This window comes from Salarias fasciatus, chromosome 15 (assembly GCF_902148845.1).
Source record: "Salarias fasciatus chromosome 15, fSalaFa1.1, whole genome shotgun sequence".
Lineage (NCBI taxonomy): Eukaryota > Metazoa > Chordata > Actinopteri > Blenniiformes > Blenniidae > Salarias > Salarias fasciatus.
Window position 1 is genome coordinate 4,326,622 of NC_043759.1, and position 19,826 is coordinate 4,346,447.

The window sequence follows — 19,826 nt, forward strand, 5'->3', positions numbered from 1 at the left end:
TGCATTTGCACTTGTGTATTCATTTTTTGTTGCTTTGTAGTAATGTTGTGTATCCTTGAGTGTTTGTGTGTCTCTAATGACACTCTTTTACGTTGATGTCCACTTGGAATAATTTAAACTTTCTGACTGTTTTTTTTCATCTTTTTGCAAACATTTTTATTGGTTGTTGTCTTTTTCACAGACACCACAGAAGAAGAACGGCGCTGCAGCCGCTGCAGGCTCTCTCTGCATGTTGTTAGAAGAAGAGCGTTAGCGGCAAGACGTGGTGATATGTTCAATGATGCGATGCAGCGTTTGTCAGTAAAAGAGAAAAACTGAACGATCGTTAGTTAAACTGTATCACCAGTAGTTCCTGTACTCAAAAGACCAGATTCCTTGCGGATCGGTGTGTTAGCGGTCTACTAGCAGCGGTGCGGGTGGAGCAGCCTTTCCTGTCAACAGCAGCCTCATCTTCAGAGGATAACGCCGAGGCATGGCTGACTTCATCTGCTTCGCTGCTCCACGTTCAGCTCCACGTTCAGCTCCATCTGTGTTTACTGCTCAGACAATTTACAGGCGGATGTTGAGCAGGAAAAAGTCGACTGTGATTGGCTGTGGTCGCGCACATTTCTGCCATGTCTGATCAAGTAAATGTGCTCACAGCTGATCACCGTGATCGACGGGAAATTAATCGTGATCACCAATCACAATCATACAAACGCCCAGGCCTACAGCATACTACTGTCAGATCACTCTCCTACTTCACTTGTATATAGAGCCCAAGGGGTAATTAAATGCATCTTTAGATGGAGATTTCATCCTAGATGGCTTTCTGATTCAAACTTCCTGCAATTTTTAGAAACACAAATTGAGTTGTTCTTCAGTACAAACATGAATGAGACTTCTTCTATAGTCAAATGGGAGGCCTTTAAGGCATAATAGAGGCATGATCATTTCTTACACCAGTTCAAAAACAAACAAGTTAAAAATTAATCAGCTTGACCACAAAATTAGACAACTGGAAAGAGGAATTTTTTTGGATAGATCCACGAAAGCAAAACACGAGTTGAGAATAGTTAAAGCCCAATATGAGGAATTGTCCACATCAAAGGCAGAAAATAGCTTAATCCGGCTTAAACAGAGCTATTATGACCAAGGTGAAAAACCAGGGAGACTGTTAGCCCGGCGAATTAAAAAATTAGATGCAGACAAGGCAATTACTGAAATTCAAACACAGAGTGGAACAATAACAACAGACCCTCAGGAAATTAATGATACCTTTTCCACCTACTCTAGAACATTATATACATCAGAATCTTCAGAAAATTTTGAAACGCAGTCAGAATTTCTCGATGATCTTTGTATTCCTTCCATTCCTAATGATGTTAAAGGGCATATGGACAGGAAGCTAGATGCTTCAGAAATCGCTGACGCTGTTACCAGTATGAGGGGAGGTAAAGCCGCAGGCCCTGATGGTTTACCAGTTGATATTTTTGATATTGACGTTGATATTTTTAAGAGGGGGAAGTACCGAGAGTTGGTGGAGGACTGTCGGAGGAACGGGTGGAAGACCAGGTGTATGCCAGTGGAGGTAGGCTGTCGGGGGTTTGCGAGCTACTCCCTGAGCAAAGCCTACGGAACACTAGGCATTACAGGTGAGAACCGCAGAAGGGCCATAGGCAACAACGTGGAGGCAGCTGAAAGAGCCTCCAGGTGGCTCTGGTTGAAAAGGGGAGAGCAGTGGTTGTAGTGGGGGTAGCATGCCACTTGGACACAGGCCGAGAATTGATCACCTCAGTCGGGCCGCCTAGAGGAGGGTGTCTGTTGCAAGACCCGAAACACCCAATGAATCTAGGATACAGCACTGATGATGTGTCCAAGTTTGAGCATCAGTAGATGTATTGTTAACAGTTGATATTTATAAGCTGTTCAAAGATAATAGTTGATACCCTCTTAGCCATGTATGAGGAGGCCTTTCATTAAGGTCGTCTCCCAGATTCTTTAGGAAGTGCACTAATACCATTAATTTTGAAACCCAATAGATCTCCTAACATATGCACATCACACAGGCCCATTTCACTACTTAATACAGATACTCAAATAATTGCTAAAGTAATGGCTAGAAGACTGGAAATGGTGCTTCCAACTGTGATCCATCCTGATCATAATGGCTTTGTGAAAAAACGTCAGGCCTTCCATAATGTTAGACGAGTGTTGAATGTGATACATGTGAGAGAGGGAGCCTCTGATATCGCCATTCTGTCCTTAGATGCCGAACAGGCCTTCGACAGAGTGGAGTGGAGCTACTTGTTCGACGTGCTTGCTCACTTTGGCTTTGGTAACTATTTTCAAAAATGGATTGAAACTCTTTATACCAATCCAATAGCAGAGGTCTCCACTAACCACTTAAAGCAGAACTATGCAACTTTTTTTTAGCTGAAATGTTTTTCAAAATCCCTGTGGGGGTAAACAAAGACTTGGTGCGGTGATTCGCCGGTCCCTCCACTCCCCCCGGGGTCTGCGTCCTGAAAACAACACTTGCAACTTTCAGAGGAGCGGACCCGACTACATCTCGTGAGAACAACCTGCTTTATGGCACTCATACGGGAATACAAGGATAAAAGTGTGTAAAACAAGCATGAAACCCTCGCTAGTGTCAGCAACGCCACCCTTAGGTGCTCACAGATGGCAGAACCAACAAGACAGAAAAAAACCTTTGTCTGACGAGCGGAAATAAAGGAAACAGGAGTGGGACGCTCTGCACGCAGGGGCAAGGGTGGGGGTGGGGGGTGATGCGGAGAACATTTACGACAGTGAGCTTTCACAGGAGACCAGTAGGGGGAGCACTAAAGCAAATCTTGCATAGTTCTCCTTTAATATCATCTCCTTTCAAACTAACAAGAGGTACACGTCGGGATGCCCTCTCTCACCAATGTTATTCGTTTTGTCAATGGAACCATTTGCGATAGCAGTGAGAGCACACCCCTCGATTTCAGGTATTAAAATATCAGATACCGAACATCGAATTGTTATGTATGCTGATGATGCCCTTTTACTTTTGACAGACCTAAAAAACTCAATACGCAGCCTGACTGATTTAATTGAAACATTTGGAAAATTCTCAGGCTTTTAAGTAAATGAAACAAAATCCTCTATCATGTTTTTGAAGAAGCAGAAGCAGATAAACCCTATGATAGATCACCCTTTCAGTAATGCAGTAAATGGATTTAAATATCTTGGTATCACCATCACTCCAACCATTAAAGAATTAGTATCCAGTTATTATAATCCTATAGTCTCTTCAGTAACTGAGTCCATGAATACTTGGTTATCTTTGCCAATTTCTCTATTGGGCCGTATTAACGTGATCAAGATGAATATATTACCAAGGTTTTTGTACGTGTTTCAATCGATCCCTTTACCCCCACCACTGCAGTTCTTTTCAAGAATGAAGCAACTACTTACAAAGTTTATTTGGAACAACAGAAGGTCAAGGTCGAGACTGTCACGTCTTTACCTGCCATACGACAGAGGAGGGCTACAATTACCCAATCTACAACGGTATTTCTCGGCTGCTCAAATTAGAGCTGCATTACACTGGTTCTCTCCTAAACCTTACTTACCGTGGGTACAAATTGAAAGCATTTGTGCTAAAGACCTGCAACTTAACACCGACTTATATTCTGCACCTGTCAAAAAACTGAAGTGAATCACTGATAACCCCTTTGTGAGAAACACAATTAATGTTTGGCACAAAGTACAGTCACTTCTCAGTGAATCTACTTTGTTTTCAGGATTTTCGCCAGTATGGGGGAATAATGCTTTTACTCCCGGCAGAAAAGATCAAGGTTTTAGAATGTGGGCTATAAAGGGCATCTGTAAAGTTATGGATCTATACAAAGAAGGCAAATTAGCTTCATTTGAAGAACTCAAACGAATTGGATATACCCCGGACACACTTAAATACTTACAGATGAGGAGCTTTGCTTATGCACAGATGCACTCCCATTTACAACCCCTTTTGTCTACATTAGAAAATTTTGAAGTAAATAACTGTACTGGCAGGGGACAGAAATCCTTATTGTATAATATACTGGTGAAAAATCATAAAGCCTTGACTGAATACAGAAAAATTCAATGGATAAATGACTTTCAGCAAGATGTTTCTGAGGAGGATTGGAGGGAAGTGTGCTCAAAAGCTCAGCTCTTAACAATAAATACCCATCTTAGATTGATTCATTATAACTGGATTATGAGAATCTATATCACTCCAGCTAGATTAAATAAAATGAATCCAAATATTCCTGATCTCTGTGTTAAATGCAATGTCAAAAAGGGTACTCTATTTCATTGTCTGTGGGACTGTCCTGAAATAAAGAAGTTCTGGAATGAAGTTATAAAATGTATTTCTAAAATGACCTTGTACCCAGTACCTGATTGCCCTACACATTGTATTCTTAATTTCTATCCAAAAGACTGTATGCTTAACAGTAAAGAAAAGAAAATCATGGATCTATGTTTAATACAAGCTAGAAGCTTGATCTCTCTCTGTTGGAAAGACATAAAAAGACCTACGATCGGCCGATGGCTGAAAGAACTATCTGCATGCCTTGTCCTTGAAAAACTAACAAAAAAGAAACCGGCTGAATTTAAAGCGATTTGGAACCCCTTTCTTGCATTTTTGGAGAACTGTGGAGTTGAAGAGGCTTTGGGGCATCAAAGGTGACATGTGATGTTAAGCTGTGTATACATATGTGTGTGTGTGTGTGTGTGTGTGTGTTAATGCCCAGTTTTTGGGTTTTTTTGGGGGGAGCGGGGGGTGGTGGGGGGTGGGGTGGGGGGAGAGGTCTTTTTTTAATTAATTAATTAATTTATTTATTTATCTTTTTAGTTGATTGAATATGTTTTGTTTTATCAATGCAATTTGTAAACTGATAAAATTAAATAAATATATGTTATTAAAAAAAGAAAGCCAACAAGTCCAGAGTCTGCAGAGTTGCTGAGAGTCTGGAGCTCCAGCTGGGAGATCAGTGACAGCTGGATCCAGGAGAGATCAGCCTGCTCTGAAAGCTGAAGGTCAACATGGAGCGTGTCAGAGGTTCACAGTCAGTGATCCACTGCAGCAGCTTTCTTCTTCTAGCAAGCTTTGAAATGTGGAGCTGCACACGACTCTGCCACAGTCACAGGACTAAAGACCAGAGAAGAAGCTCCAGTCCTCATGGAATTCCTCGGTGTGGATCACTCTCAGACCAGCCTGATGTCTGACCTTCAGTGTCAACACAACTGTACTGAAACACACTCAAACATAGATTCTGACCTCAGAGTCTGCAGACGACAGAGTGGACTCTCCAGAAAACCACACAGCTGCTCAACTCCTGGATCCTGAAGAGGGTTCCAGCTCAGGTCCAGATGTTCCAGATGTTTCTGGAGGGAGGGGTTGGACTTCAGAGCTGAGGCCAGAGCAGAACAGCTGATCTCTGACAAACTGAACTCCAACCTGAATAAAAAGAGAAAGAAGTGAGACTAGAAAACAAAGTTTGATGTTGAAGTGAATGAGAGCTGAAGAAGGTTCAGACTGGAAGAGTTTAGAAATGTAAAGTCCAAACAGCTGAAGCCTCCAGGAGGAGAGGAGCTCTCATCAACATGCTGCAGAGCTCAGTCCACTCTCTGTCCCTCCAACATCTGGAATCTTCCTCAACTCCTCTCAGACTCCAACATATTGTAACTTCAGACAGTGAACTGACCTCAGAGTCTCCAGTTTACAGTTTGGACTCTCCAGTCCAGAACACATAATCTCCACTGATGAATCCTCCAGGTTGTTCCTACTCAGGTCTAGAAGTTTCAGATGGGAGGGGTCAGACTTCAGCGCTGAGGAGATCACTTCACAGTGAGGACCAGAGAGTTCACAGCCAGAAAGCCTGTAATGAGACCCAGAGAGGACAGGACAGGATGAGAGAGGACACTTTATTGTAATATTTGACATCAGACCTGCTCTCCTGCAGAAACACCACAACCTGCCCCGCTGCACCGTGCTGCAGGTCTTTAGTCCTGTTCCTACTGACTTTGACATGAATTACCGTATTGGCCCGAATATAAGACAAAATTATTTTCCAGAAACTTTTCTCAAAAATGGGGTCACACCATAATCGAGGACTAAATTATCGTTACACATCTGCGCCACTAGATGGAGCCAAAGTACCGGTGACCAGAAAGAGAACGAAGCATCACAGTCAAATGATGTCTGTGGGCACAGTGATCTGATGAAAAATAGAGGAACGTGACCATCTGGAACAAAGGAACTTGAATGCTAAACAAGCGAGCCAACAGAGGCGAAGTTTTGATGCCAACTTTAAACTGATGGTAATCAACAAAGCAGAGTCAACAAACAACTGCCAAACCTCCAAGATATATTAGACTGAATTTTTAATGCTCATGAAATTGAATAGAACTTGAATTTGATGGTTATAAATTTATTTACATCATTCATGCAGTTATTGAACCTTTGAGAGTACTTATTTGTTGCTTATTTACTGAGTCATAGCCTCAGATTTTGAGAAAGAGAATAACGTTTTTTGTATAATACAGCAATATTTCTTGATCGTAAATCACATGAAATTGTCAGGATTCTGTTCTGGCAGGCTAGGGGGCAGTCCCAGTCTCCCTGGGTCCTGCTGATTACTCATTTCACTCAGCTGGGAACTGCCACTCTGCCTGCCTATTTAAACCTCTCCCTGCCACCTGGGCCATGCCGGATCGTTATCCTCACCAGACTGCTGTGCTGCTGCAGAAGTTCTTCCCTGCTCTGCCATTCTGGATTTTGCCTCGACCTTGACACGACCTCATCTTGAGCCCTTGCACTGAGTAAACCTGTGCAAACGTCATCCTGTCTCTGTCTCTCTGCGTTTGGGTCTAACGGCACACTGATCATGACAGAAATGTTATCTCTATTGTGAGTTTTCCTAAATTACCTAATTGTACACTAAAAAGTTGTTTTATGAGTAACCTTATTGTTTAACATATTTTTATTTTCACAAAATGATATTTGAAAAATAGGGGTCGTCTTATAATCAGAGACGTCTCATACTCGGGCCAATACGGTATTTCATCAGATGGAAACTTTCCAAAGAAGATCAAGAGAATATCTGCTGGTTTATTTTCACTTTGTCTGAGGGCAAATGAGAGAAACTCAAAACTGGAATATTCCGTACAAGAGTAGATGCAATGTGAATTAGAACATGAAGGAAGACTGACAGCCTCAGTCTGAACAGATCCTGAGAACTGAGCCAACCTCTGGAGGGGATTGTTTACACTGAGTAACAGCAGTAAATGTCGGGTATAATGGGGCGAGTGGACTGATGGTTTCTTCATGACAGATCATTGAGGATCATCTCCACAGAGGAACTACAGGAACTATGTTCAACAAACATCACTGAGATATTGATAGTGAAGACTTGTGGACTCACACAGCTTTCTTGCAGTTCTTCACAGCTGGGATCAGTCGCCGTCGACCCTCCAATGATGTCTTGTATTTATACAGGTTCAACTCCTCCAGGACCTGGTCTGACATCTGCAGCATGTAGGCCAGAGCTGAGCAGTGGATCTCAGAGAGTCTCTTCTCTGATCTGTTCTCTGACTGCAGGAACTCTTGGATCTCCTGATGTACTGAGAGGTCCTTCATCTCCGTCAGACAGTGGAAGATGTTGATGCTTCTGTCAGGAGACACTTCTCCACTGTTGATCTCCTTCAGGTTCTGGATGACTCTCTGGATGGTTTCTGGACTGATCTCTGTCTGACCCAGCAGACCTTCTAAGAGTCTCTGGTTGGATTCCAGAGAGAGGCCATGAAGGAAGCGGACAAACAGGTCCAGGTGGCCGTTCTGACTCCTGAGGGATTTCTGCAGGACGACCTTCAGGAAATCATCAAGAGATGTGAAAGCATGATCCTCTCCAATGAAGGTCTTCAGCTCGTCTGTCTTCCTGCTGGTGAAACAGTGGAACATGGAGACTGCAGCCAGAAACTCCTGAACACTCAGATGGACGAAGCTGTAGACGGCTTTCTGGAAGATCACAGACTCTCTTCTGAAGATCTGAGTACAGATTCCAGAGTACAGCGAGGCCTCAGTCACATCCAGACCACACTGCTCCAGGTCTTCTTGGTAGAACAGGATGTTTCCTTTGTCCAGATGTTTCAAGGCCATCCTGCCCAGCTTCAGAAGAAGCTCCCTGTCAGCCTCTGTCAGCTCCTGTGGACCCGTCTCAGGTCCTTCATGGTACTTGAGCTTCTTCCTGTGTGTCTGAAGCAGCACAAAGTGGGAGTACATGTCAGTCAGGGTCTGGGGCAGCTCTCCTCTCTGCTCTGTGCTCAACATGTGCTCCAGAACTGTAGCAGTGATCCAGCAGAAGACTGGGATTCCACACATGATGTGGAGGCTCCTGGAGGTCTGGATGTGGGAGATGATCCTGCTGCTCAGCTCCTCATCACTCAGCCTCCTCCTGAAGTACTCCTCCTTCTGGGCGTCAGTGAAGCCTCGGACCTCTGTCACCCTGTCCACACAGTCAGCAGGGATCTGATTGGCTGCTGCAGGTCGTGTGGTGATCCAGAGGTGAGCAGAGGGAAGCAGTTTCCCCCTGATGAGGTTTGTCAACAGAACATCCACTGAGGAGGACTCTGTAACTTCAGTCAGGAACTCAGTGTGCTGGAAGTCCAGAGGGAGTCGACACTCATCCAGACCGTCCAAGATGAAGACCACCTGGAAGTCTTCAAAGCTGCAGATTCCTGCTTCTTTGGTTTCAGTGAAGAAGTGATGAACAAGTCCCACCAAGCTGAACTTCTTCTCCTTCAGCACATTCAGCTCTCTGAAGGTGAATGGAAATGTGAAGTGGACGTCCTGGTTGTCTTTGTCTTCAGCCCAGTCCAGAGTGAACTTCTGTGTCAGGACTGTTTTCCCAATGCCAGCCACTCCCTTTGTCAGCACTGTTCTGATTGGTTGAGATCTTCCAGGTGAGGCTTTAAAGATGTCTCCTGGTCTGATGCTTGTCTCTGCTCTGTCTGCTGTCCTGGATGCTGTTTCAAAATGTCTGACCTCATGTTTCTCATTGACCTCTGCAGCCCCTCCCTCTGTGATGTGGAGCTCTGTGTAGATCTGGTTCAGGGAGGTGGACTCTCCTGCTTTAGAGACTCCTTCAAATGCAACCTGGAACCTCTTGTTCAGGCCACGCTTCAGCTTCTGTTGGCAGTCAGCAGCAGAAGTTCCTGAAAATAAAAAGAAATAAAAGGTTTAAAGGGACTTAAGGCAACTTTACAAAATTTACCTCAGTGCTGCCGCGATAGGCGCTGCGGGTAACTGCAGCCACCAGCCAAGGCAGCACAGGAGCGCACACAAACATTTTACAGAAAGTCCGTCTTCACAGCGCTGCACCAGGGATGCTCATGCTGTTTACTACGTCGCGGTTTACTGCAAGACCACAGCGCATATTATGTGATTTTTGTCAGCATCCGTTTTCACTCCCAAATGCAGCTGAAGTTCCCTCCATGAATCAAACGCATATCCAATATTTATTAGGGTGCGTGCGGCTTCGGTTTTTTTTCTTTTTTTGACTCACGAGATAACGCTGATGAAGTCCTTTTTTTTCTTTGTGGTGTTTTTTTGTGGGCTTTGAGTGGATGCAGTTATCCGATTGTAATGGTGGTGGTTGGGGGGGGGGGGGGGGGGGGGGGTGTTGGTGGGCTCGTGCTTCGATTCACAGACGGGAGCAACAATATATACCGGGAGAGCGGACAAATGAAACTACAAATAGAAATACAAATGAACTTTCTTCTGTTGATTCTTGGTTTGTCAGCAAGTGAGCAGTGGTGTATTTGCGCAGCGCGATTCATTTGAAGGGTGGAGGAGTGGTGTGGGTCTCCTCTCTGCTCTGCCTGCAGCAGGGGGCGCTGCTGAGACTGGCCGTCTGTGAGAGCTTTGGGACGGGGGAGGGGCTCACGCAGCACCCGCTGCTTGCTGAGGACAGCGGAGACGTCCTGTCACGTCTCCAGAGCACCAGAAAAAGTCGCTAAACTTGTCGCTAGTTGCTTTTGGCAAAAAAAGTCACCAAAAGGCTTTGGAAAATCGCCAGATTTAGCGAGAAAGTCACCAAGTTGGCAACACTGCCCGCCCCGATCCCTGCAGTGTTTGAGTCCGTGTGCACGGCGGCCATGTTCTTCCCGTTCGGCAACGCGTATACAGCGTCAATTTACGTCACATCCCCACGATTGCGCGGGAAATTCGGACCCCGAACAGCAACAAATTATTTGGCACACAGCCTGTATAAGGCAACAGACAGATACACGCATTGGCCTTTTCTTTTAGGTTTTTAATGCTTCACGACCCATTAGCATTGAATAAACTGGAAATGCATGTGTAGTTTTTCACAAATCTTGCCTTAAGTCCCTTTAAGTGTATTTGATATTGAATGTGAAGATGGAAGTGTGTTGATGTTTCTCCTCCATCCAGATTTTCAGTAGAGAGCAAACAGCCTCTGATCTAATGGAGAAGTTTGCATGATATGAACAGAGTTCAGGAAGAGACATGAGACCATTGTTGGCTCGATTTTTGATGTCTGGGGATGCGGACTTGTGGGACCTGGCTTACCTTCATGTTTCTGTGGTCCCTGTACTGTTATCAGCTGCTTTGAGTGGAGCTCTTCAGCCCTCTGCTTCTCCTTTTCCACTAAGCTGGTTTCAGGACTCATTCAGAGTCAGAACCTGACTTTGCACTGGTTCTTTGTTTCCATCAGCACCAAGTGCAGGCCCCCAAAACTGGTGTTCAACAACCACCAACTCCTTGGTTGGCCAGAGCAAAGCACAGAGTATGTCAAAGATCACAATTATTGTGATGAACCAGACTGGTGGAAACACAGAACCACCAGTTTTACAACAACAGCCTTATGTGAAAATACTTTTTAAACTATCTTAGCATGGATGGTATATTAACACATCAGTGGACAGAGGATGACACCCAGTGCTTCCTGGCACTTTGATGCTTTGTCCATTACTAAATTCTAGCACTAATGGACTTGCCAGTCTTGGTGGTTTTCATTCAACTGGAGTACCAGGTTGGTGTAGATCGAGTTGTCATAACAACACAATCCAAACCTCCAGTAACATCATTTGTTCTGTGTTACATTATGGGTTGCTCCGTCTAGCTCCTGCTGGATCCTCTCAACAGCCACCAGACAAAGAAATGTCTGCACCTGTCATTACTCCACAAGGTTGATGTTTGGGCATCCATCTCTTTTTGTGATTCTTCTTCTTGTGATTACCTTTCAAAAACAGTGGTCCTGACTCTCCTGAGTTGCTCTACTGACTCGTCAAGTGACGTTTCACCCTGGCCAATCAGTGACCGGATGTCTGCTGATGTCACATTTTCGGCTTGACTCAGTTCACTTGGACCCACAGATGAGCAGGAACAAGAAAAGTACCTGGTGTCAGCAGTGGCGTTTCTGTGTGAAAATACGTTTCTCTTGCTGAACTCTCAGAGGAGGCACTTTTTCTATCGCTCTCTCCTTGCTTCTTCCCTCCCTGTTGTCTCTGCTTGCTGCTGCACTTTGTCTCATCTTTGACTGGAGCAATCACTTGACTTGATTTTTTTGAATAAACCAAAATATCAACAATGGAATTGATCAACTGGTCTCTCAACGCAATTGTTGCGATCATTTCAACAAAGAGCACAGGAGCAGGGGATCCTTCCTGCCCGGACGGGACCCAGCATGCTGGGTATGTGATCGACGCCCAGGGAAAGTGGAGGGGGGTCATATTCCTGGCGCCCCTGTCCGTCGAGGACTTAAAAGATGTCTACATATTTGGATTTATGATGACTGATCTGCTGCTGATTGGGTAGTGCTGTGGCCTGAGCTTCTGGAGGATTAAGACCACCACCACAAAAGACAGCCAACAGATGATGGTCTTTTTCAATCAACGGGCAAAAGCTGACGCTGACCGTTTGTGCGAACTCTATCGAAAACTGGACAATTTGGCTGGGGTTGTAGACGATTTGAGACGCAACTTGGATTTCATCACGAGGGGGGTTAAACTCAGCTGCTGTCTGAAAAAGTTGAGAAGCAAGCAGAGGAAGGTCAAACGGCTCCCTCCACACTAAAACAAGATATCAACTGATTGCATTTGGCGCCACTTGGAATTAAAAAAAAAAAAAACCCTGAAAGACCCAAGGCCAAAGGATTGCTTATTTATACCCTCCCTCTCTCTCTCTCTCTCTCTCTCTCTCTCCCCCAATGCCACCTGCCTCAGCTCTGGACCGCTTCCATCGAGGTCATCTCCACGGCAACTACCATCTGAGCACACGGGCCAACTACACACACATACACTGGACTGATGAACTGAAGAGCCACACATGCTGCATACGTTCCCTCCCCCACCCCAACGCCTCAACCCCACTCTTCTGCTGACGACCAGTGGTGATGACGTGTCGCGCTGAGGAAGCTGCAACAGCTGATCCATTTAAATGAAGCAACTGTCTTAAGTCATTGCTATATATGTGCGTGGGTTTGGCTTTGTTTGGTCTCTCACTGCTAATCATGACTCCCTTTGGAACTGTGATATGAATTGATCTGAATTGATCTGAATAGATGTACCTGTCTTCATACCATGAGTAACATCTCATTACAGTGTGAATAGCACACACAAAACGGATTACTCAATTAAAAGCTGAAGTATTTGACAGAAAACCTGACTTTAAAAAGAATTGATGGCTGCAACCCACTGACTCAAGACGAGACTCTCACTTTAATCCTTGAAACACAGCCAGCTCTTAGGACGGGCCAGGTTTGAACCAACACTGGCTTTAGGACCAACACCGAACTGACATCTGGTTCTTCTGAATGGAAAATGGACGTGTGAGATTTTTTTTAATTTGTCAAAAAAAATTTTTATCACTTCTCCTGATGTCGGAGTCAGAGTCTTTGTCTAAACTCTTCATCTTGTCTTTTTTCTGCTTCTGTCTGTTTCACTGTTTCTGTCTGATCTGAAAATGAACTCTGACCTTTGGTTTGGACTCTGTTCCTGCTCTCTGCTCTCCAGTCTCTCTTCTACCTGAAAACATTTCTCTGTTTCATCTCCATCCTGTGAAATGAGATCAAATCCTCTTACTGCTCCTCAGACGCTCAGCCAGCTCCTCCTGCTTCATCCTCCTCAGGAAGTCCAGTGTGATCCTCACTAATGACTCTCTGCTGCTCCTCTGCTCTTCATCCTCATCCTCTCTCTCACTCTCTGAGCATGCTGGGTAATCTGGACTCAGGAGCTTCTTCATCTTCTTCAGCTCCTCCTTCATGAAAGTCACCATGTTGTCCTCCAGCAGCTGGAACAGAGAAACATCTGGAGTTAGACAGATGGAGATGTGAGTGTAAATCCAGGATGGACAACATGTGAAGCAGAGTCAGACTTCATGTGGATCTCCAGCAGAAACAGCTTCAGCATCAGTGAAGGCTGGAAGCTGGATGAAGGTTGGACTGTTTCACTCTGGACCTGAATGGATCTAAGAAGCTGAGAGTCTGCTTCATGTTTCAGCTGGAAGTCACAACAACTTCTTCTGTCTCACTGATGTGACAGTAAAGTGTTGAATGGAGACTTGTTCTCACCATAAAGATGAAGTCCAGATATGTGTGGTCCTGAGGGGCGGAGCCTCCACGAAGAACCTGGGAGCTCTGCTGGCTGACGCTGCAGAAACATGTTGACTTTGTTCAAGCTGCTGTTATGATGATTGTGGTGTTCTTTAAAGAATGACGAGGCGCAGCACACGTTTAACCATTTAATGTCAGCAACCACCAGCGCGCACACACAGCCACTTAATAGAGGTTCCACCTCCTAACAGGTGCACACCAAAAGACACCCCCCCCGTCCGCATGGCAAACCAGTCAGATTAACCACAAAAAGCTCATTATGCTAATACACCACATCACCTCCCCCCTTAAATTAAACATAGTGAAGTAAATGTACGAAGTGGTCATCACAGAATCTTCTCTGAACTCCCAAATAACTATACTCAGTACTGCACTCTAACTTGGATAACAAAAACGCAAATTAGCATTTTTTTTTTGGAATCGCACACATCCAATATCACACGTCAACTCCGTAACGCTCGGGGACTCTAGGTTTCCGCCCAGAGCGTCTCAAGACCACCGTTCCTGGATCTGGTGGCTCAGGCTGGCCCGGATGACCAGCTGGTGGTGCAGACGGAGCAGACCCAGGTTCACCCAAACCACTCCCCAGCTCCGCTGACTGAGCCGCCTCTTCTGGCTCCAGATCTGACGTCTCCTGAGCGTAGCGAGGCCTCAGCTGGTCTCCGTGACGCCTGTACACCTGGTCAGACGCTTCTCCTTGCACCTTGTATGACACCGGCCCCGTCTGTTGTGTTACTACTCCAGGGATCCATTTGGGGTTTTCTCCAGCAGTATTACGCAGATACACGGGCTCATCTTCGCCAAACTGCCTCTCGGCAGCTCGACTATCGTGCTCTTTCTTCTGCTGATACTGCCTCTTCCTCACCCTTTCAGCCACATTTGGTTTCAGGAAGTCCAGCCGCGTACGCACATGTCTCTTCAGATGCAAATCAGCTGGCGACTCTCCAGTCGCACAGTTGGGAGAAGTACGACACCGCAGCAAAAAGTGAGAGATTTTGTCCTCAACACTCAAATCTTGTCCAGCAAGCTTCTTCATACCCGCTTTGAATGTGGCAACATATCTCTCAGCCAGGCCATTTGTTGCCGGATGTTTTGGAGCTTCAGTTGTGTGAAGGATACCATTTCGTTTCATGAACTGCTGGAACTCCTCTGATGTGAAGGTTGTTGCATTATCTGTGACGATTTGCTCCGGTATCCCATAAGATGCGAAAAGTCTCTTCAGCCTTGAAATGGTTGCAGAGGAAGTTATGAGACATTTTGAAAACTTCTAGCCATTTCGAGAATGCATCCACGACCACCATGAACATGTGACCCATGAATGGACCCGCAAAGTCAATGTGGAGTCTTTTCCAAGCCTCTCCAGGAAAACTCCAGGGGTGCAGAGGAACTGGGCGCAGTGTGCGCTGCTCCAGCTGACACACCTCACACTGTTTGCAGGTCATCTCAACGTCCCGGTCAACGTTTGGCCACCAGACATATTGCCGCGCAATCATTTTCATTTTTACAATGCCTGGGTGCCCAGCGTGGATCTCTTGTAGCACTGCCTTTCTCAGTTTCACCGGTACCACAACTCTCGTCCCCCACAGAATACAACCCTGCTCCACAGACAGCTCCTCTCGCTTCTTGTAATACACTTTCAGCTCCTCCGGCACTTCTTCTGGCCAACCTTCCATGATGCATCTGTGCAGCTTTGAAAACTCAACATCTCTGTGCGTTGCTTGGGCAATCTGTTTTGCGCTTAATGGCGCCTCCTCCAGGTGTTGACATACCAATGCATTCAGACAAGCCCCCATTCCTCCTGTCCCTGTGTCAGTGATCTCCGGCAGAGGGACAGTCCATCTGCGTTACCATGCTCTTTTGACTGACGGTAGGTTATGCAATAATCATATGCAGACAGTACGACGGCCCATCTCTGAATACGCGCTGCGGCCATTGTTGGCAGTCCTTTATGCTCTCCAAACAGTGTGAGCAGAGGCTTGTGGTCAGTGATTAAGTTGAACTTCCACCCCCACAAATATTGATGGAATTTCTTCACTCCATACACCAGACTCAATGCCTCGCGTTCTATCTGTGAGTAATTCTTCTCTGCTGGCGAGAGTGTTCGGGAAGCAAAGGCAATTGGATGCTCTTTCCCATCAGGCGTCGTGTGCTGAATAACAGCTCCAATTCCATAGGCAGAAGCATCACAGGCAAGTGTAAGGGGCAGGTGTGGATCATAATGAATTAACACCTTGTCACCTGTTAACAGTTCCTTACATCTGTCAAACGCATCCTGCTCCACTTTACTCCATTTCCACTTCACCTGGTCTTTTAGCAATCTGTAGAGTGGTGCTAAAACGGTACTTTGTTGTGGCACAAATCGTCCATAGTAATTGACTAGACCAAGGAATGCTCTAAGCTCTTTGATGTTTGCAGGCGTCGGTGCGTCATGCACGGCTCTGACCTTGTCTCTGGAAGGGTACACTCCTTTTCCATCCAGCACGTGACCCAGGTACTCGATTCGCCTTCTACCAAAGTCACACTTTGACTTCCTCACTCTCAGTCCATTCTCTTGCAGCCGTTGCAAAACTCTCCCCAGGTTCGTCAGGTGCTCAGCTTCATTCCTTCCCATGACAAGCAGATCATCCAGATAAACCACGACGTTCAGGCCTTTCATTAGATTCTCCATAATCCTTTGGAAAATACTGACAGCAGAATTAATACCAAAGCAAAGCCGATTATACACAAACAGTCCTTTATGGGTATTCACTGTCGTGTACTTCTTAGATTCCTCATCGAGGAGAACTTGTTGGTAAGCGGCTGCCAGGTCTATTTTAGAGAATATTTTTCCTCCACACAATGCTGCCAACACTTCCTCAATGCGTGGTAATGGATAAGTTTCAGTGTTTGTAGCCTGATTCACTGTCACCTTGTAGTCGCCGCACAAACGAAGTCCACCATCCCGCTTAGGTACTGGGACCACCGGAGCAGCCCACTCGCTGTGCTTCACTGGGCTAATCACGCCCTCCTTTTCCAGGCGCTCCAGCTCCTTTTCCACTTTCTCTTTCATGGTGAATGGCAGTACGCGGGCTTTGTGGAACTTTGGGACTGCATCAGGCTTTACAGAAATTGCTGCTTTAACGTCTTTTAATGTCCCCAATTCATCTTTGAAAACATCACCATATTTAGTCAACACATCCTGTATTGACTTGGGGCGTGCTGCTGGAAGTACTGGCATTTCAGTGACTTTTTTGATCGCTTTCCAGTTAAGCTTGATCTTATCCAGCCAACCTCGGCCACACAGTGAAGGGCCTTCTCCAGCCACTACTATCAGAGGTAAGTTAGCAGTCTGATTTTCATAAGTAACTTCAGCCATGAACTGACCCTCTACTGGAATAATTTCCCCTGAGTAGCCCTTCAGTGCTACGCTGCTGCCCTCCAGTGGTACATGTGAGAATAGCCTCTCAAACAAACTTCCTGAGATGACACTGACTCCAGCCCCAGTATCAATCTCCATCGGCACCTTTTCCCCATTTATATAAAAAGTGGTAGGTCGTTGCACCGAGCGAGCTCAACAAGACGGGAACCTTTTTGCCATCATCCACGTCATGTGCCTCAAACAGCATTTCCATGCGCTCCACATAGGCAGACCACGACTCCACCTCCGGCTTGAATTCCTCGGGTCTTTGGGAAAAGTACGCCATAGTCCGGAAAAAAAAATCCGATCCCATCCTCGTCGCCAATTATGTGGTGTTCTTTAAAGAATGACGAGGCGCAGCACACGTTTAACCATTTAATGTCAGCAACCACCAGCGCGCACACACAGCCACTTAATAGAGGTTCCACCTCCTAACAGGTGCACACCAAAAGACACACCCCCCCCCCCCCGTCCGCATGGCAAACCAGTCAGATTAACCACAAAAAGCTCATTATGCTAATACACCACATCGATGAATCCTGACACAAACACTGATTCTCACCGCTCATCAGCACTTCCTGCTCCAGGCTGAAATGAAATGGGTTCAAACATGGAATGATCACTCTTCAGGGACACACAGCTGGATGGAAACTCAGAGTCAGAGCTGAAAACAAACACAACATCAGGAACAGACTGAGTGGAAAATGGGAGGAAGATTGGAGGATAAAGGGAAGAATTGAGAGTTTCATAATCTGATGATTCTCTAACTGAGAACTATTGAACAGTTAGAAACTTTAGCAAGATTTTAGCTTCAATGACATGTGACTGAATCACTTTCTGAATAAACACATGGAATTCAGAAGACAACAGCAAATAAAACTCACTGTTCTCTGAAGTTTATCGATAAGTACTTGGACCACTCACTCTTCAGGGACACACAGCTGGGTTCAACTTCAGGCTCTGACCTGATAAATAAATAAAGATATTAAACGCACACACAAATGGTGTGAAGAACAGTGGAGGACAGTTAAAGATGGAGGTCTCACCTCTGAGCTGTGGTCTGGTTCTCATGTTCTCCATACAGAGTCCTTTGAGAGTGAGGGACTCCCTCCTCTCTGTCCTCACACTGATCCATGACAGAACACACACCTACACACACATACATACACACAGTTAAATATGATCATCGTGATGACCTGTATGATTTTGAAACTACCGTTGAATGTCTCTGAAGCAGACCTGATTTTTGCCCATAAAAGTAAGAGTCCCAACAATGTCATAAAAACACATTTGTGTGTGTGGGAGGGCGGGGCCGGGGGGTGTCAGTGCTCACCCCAATTCAGTATGGAGTTCGGCTTGACATCGTCTGAAGATCAAAAAGAATGAGGAAGCAATTCATCATTTCTGAAAATTCAGTTATTAATTTATCAACTTAAACTCTCAAACTTTGCCTCACAGCAAACTCACAGACTCAGACTCTTTGTCCTTCTCAGTTCGTCTCCACAGAAAGAGGCTCTGTTCAGCTGAAATTGGTCCAGTCAGGACAGACCGGGCTGAACCAAAACTTCAAGGGGTTTTTGAAACACATTATACATTCCACCATCACTCTGAGCAGACTGAGCAGCCAGAGGGACCTGGGTCTCTCTCACATCAACAGTCCCCTCCTCTACACCCACGACTGCACCCCCACCCACCCAAGCAGCTCCACCATCACAACTGATGTACTCATCTCAGGAGATGAGGCTGCTTATAGGGTGGAGGTGGAGTGACTGTCGGTCTGGTACTCCATCAACAACCTCATCCTGAGCATCTCCAAGTTGAAGGAACTGATCATCGACTTTAAAACCGGACCTTCAGCTCATAACAATCAATGGGGATAGGGTGGAGGTGGTGCCAGACTTCAGGTTCCTGGTCACCTCCATTAGTAAAGACCTGACCTGGACTGCTAACTCCACACTGATCCTGAAGAAGGCACAGCAGAGACTTCACTTCCTGAGGATTGTCAGGAAGAAGAATCCAGAACCTGCTGCATCATCAGGGACTCTTCACAACCCGGTAACCACCTGTTTGACCTCTGACCCTCAGGGAGGCATTTCAGGGCCATAAAGGAGAAAAAACAGGCTAGAAACAGCTTTTACTCTGGAGCTGTCGTTGACCTGAGGCTGCTAACAGAACCAAACCAAACAGCTGATGATCCTCAATCTTCACTCTGCAATAAATCTGTCAACACACAAAAGCACGATAACCCAAGTGCAATATTATATAATAATTATATAGGCAACATTTTTTGAATTTCTCCTTCTCTTTTTATCTTTACCTTGTAAATAAACCCAGGGCCGGTCCAGGCTTCTCCGGCGCCCCAGGCGAGCGATGCCGAGAAGTGCAGTGCTCACACGGACCACGGACCGTTGGGGCGTCCCTTGTATGGTCAAGGCGAGGAGAAATTAAAAAGTCTGCTGGTCCGTTCTGGAAGCTTCTAAAGAGCTGACAGATTCTCACCTGAACTCTCTTCACATCTTCTTCAGACTCTTCTCCATGTGTGAGGAAACTTGAGGAGAGAAGAAGCTGCTCTCAGTCCGTCTCTCAGATCTGATGAAGACAAAGTGTTTTAACCTCTGACACACCCAGAGGAGGAAATTCTTGAGTTAAAACCTGTTTGAAACCTGTTTCATGACGCTAATCAGAACTTTAAAGCCAAAGTAGAGCTAAAGCCTGACAATTTATTTGGTGTCAGAAGTCAGTGTTAAACAGGTTACTTCCAAAACATATTTGTTCCT

General features: G+C 45.6%; 1 protein-coding gene and 1 long non-coding RNA gene across 2 annotated transcripts in view; both read right to left on the reverse strand.

The window, feature by feature from the left end:
• The window catches only part of LOC115402057 (NACHT, LRR and PYD domains-containing protein 12-like), a gene marked incomplete at its 5' end in the record, with an annotated part of 82,893 nt that overhangs the window by 27,724 nt on the left and 35,343 nt on the right, over nt 1-19,826 (reverse strand). The window contains 2 exons of the mRNA XM_030110483.1: nt 5,297-5,476; nt 5,724-5,897. Of these exons, the coding sequence (XP_029966343.1) occupies nt 5,297-5,476; nt 5,724-5,897 (354 nt within the window). The remainder of the gene's footprint in view (nt 1-5,296; nt 5,477-5,723; nt 5,898-19,826) is intronic.
• LOC115402082 (uncharacterized) lies at nt 13,286-19,639 on the reverse strand. Its single transcript, XR_003933072.1, has 8 exons — nt 19,549-19,639; nt 19,367-19,468; nt 18,383-19,269; nt 18,096-18,198; nt 17,934-18,014; nt 17,612-17,713; nt 13,611-13,689; nt 13,286-13,330 (listed from the first exon to the last, which is right to left on the reverse strand). It is a non-coding gene; the product is annotated as an uncharacterized LOC115402082 (long non-coding RNA).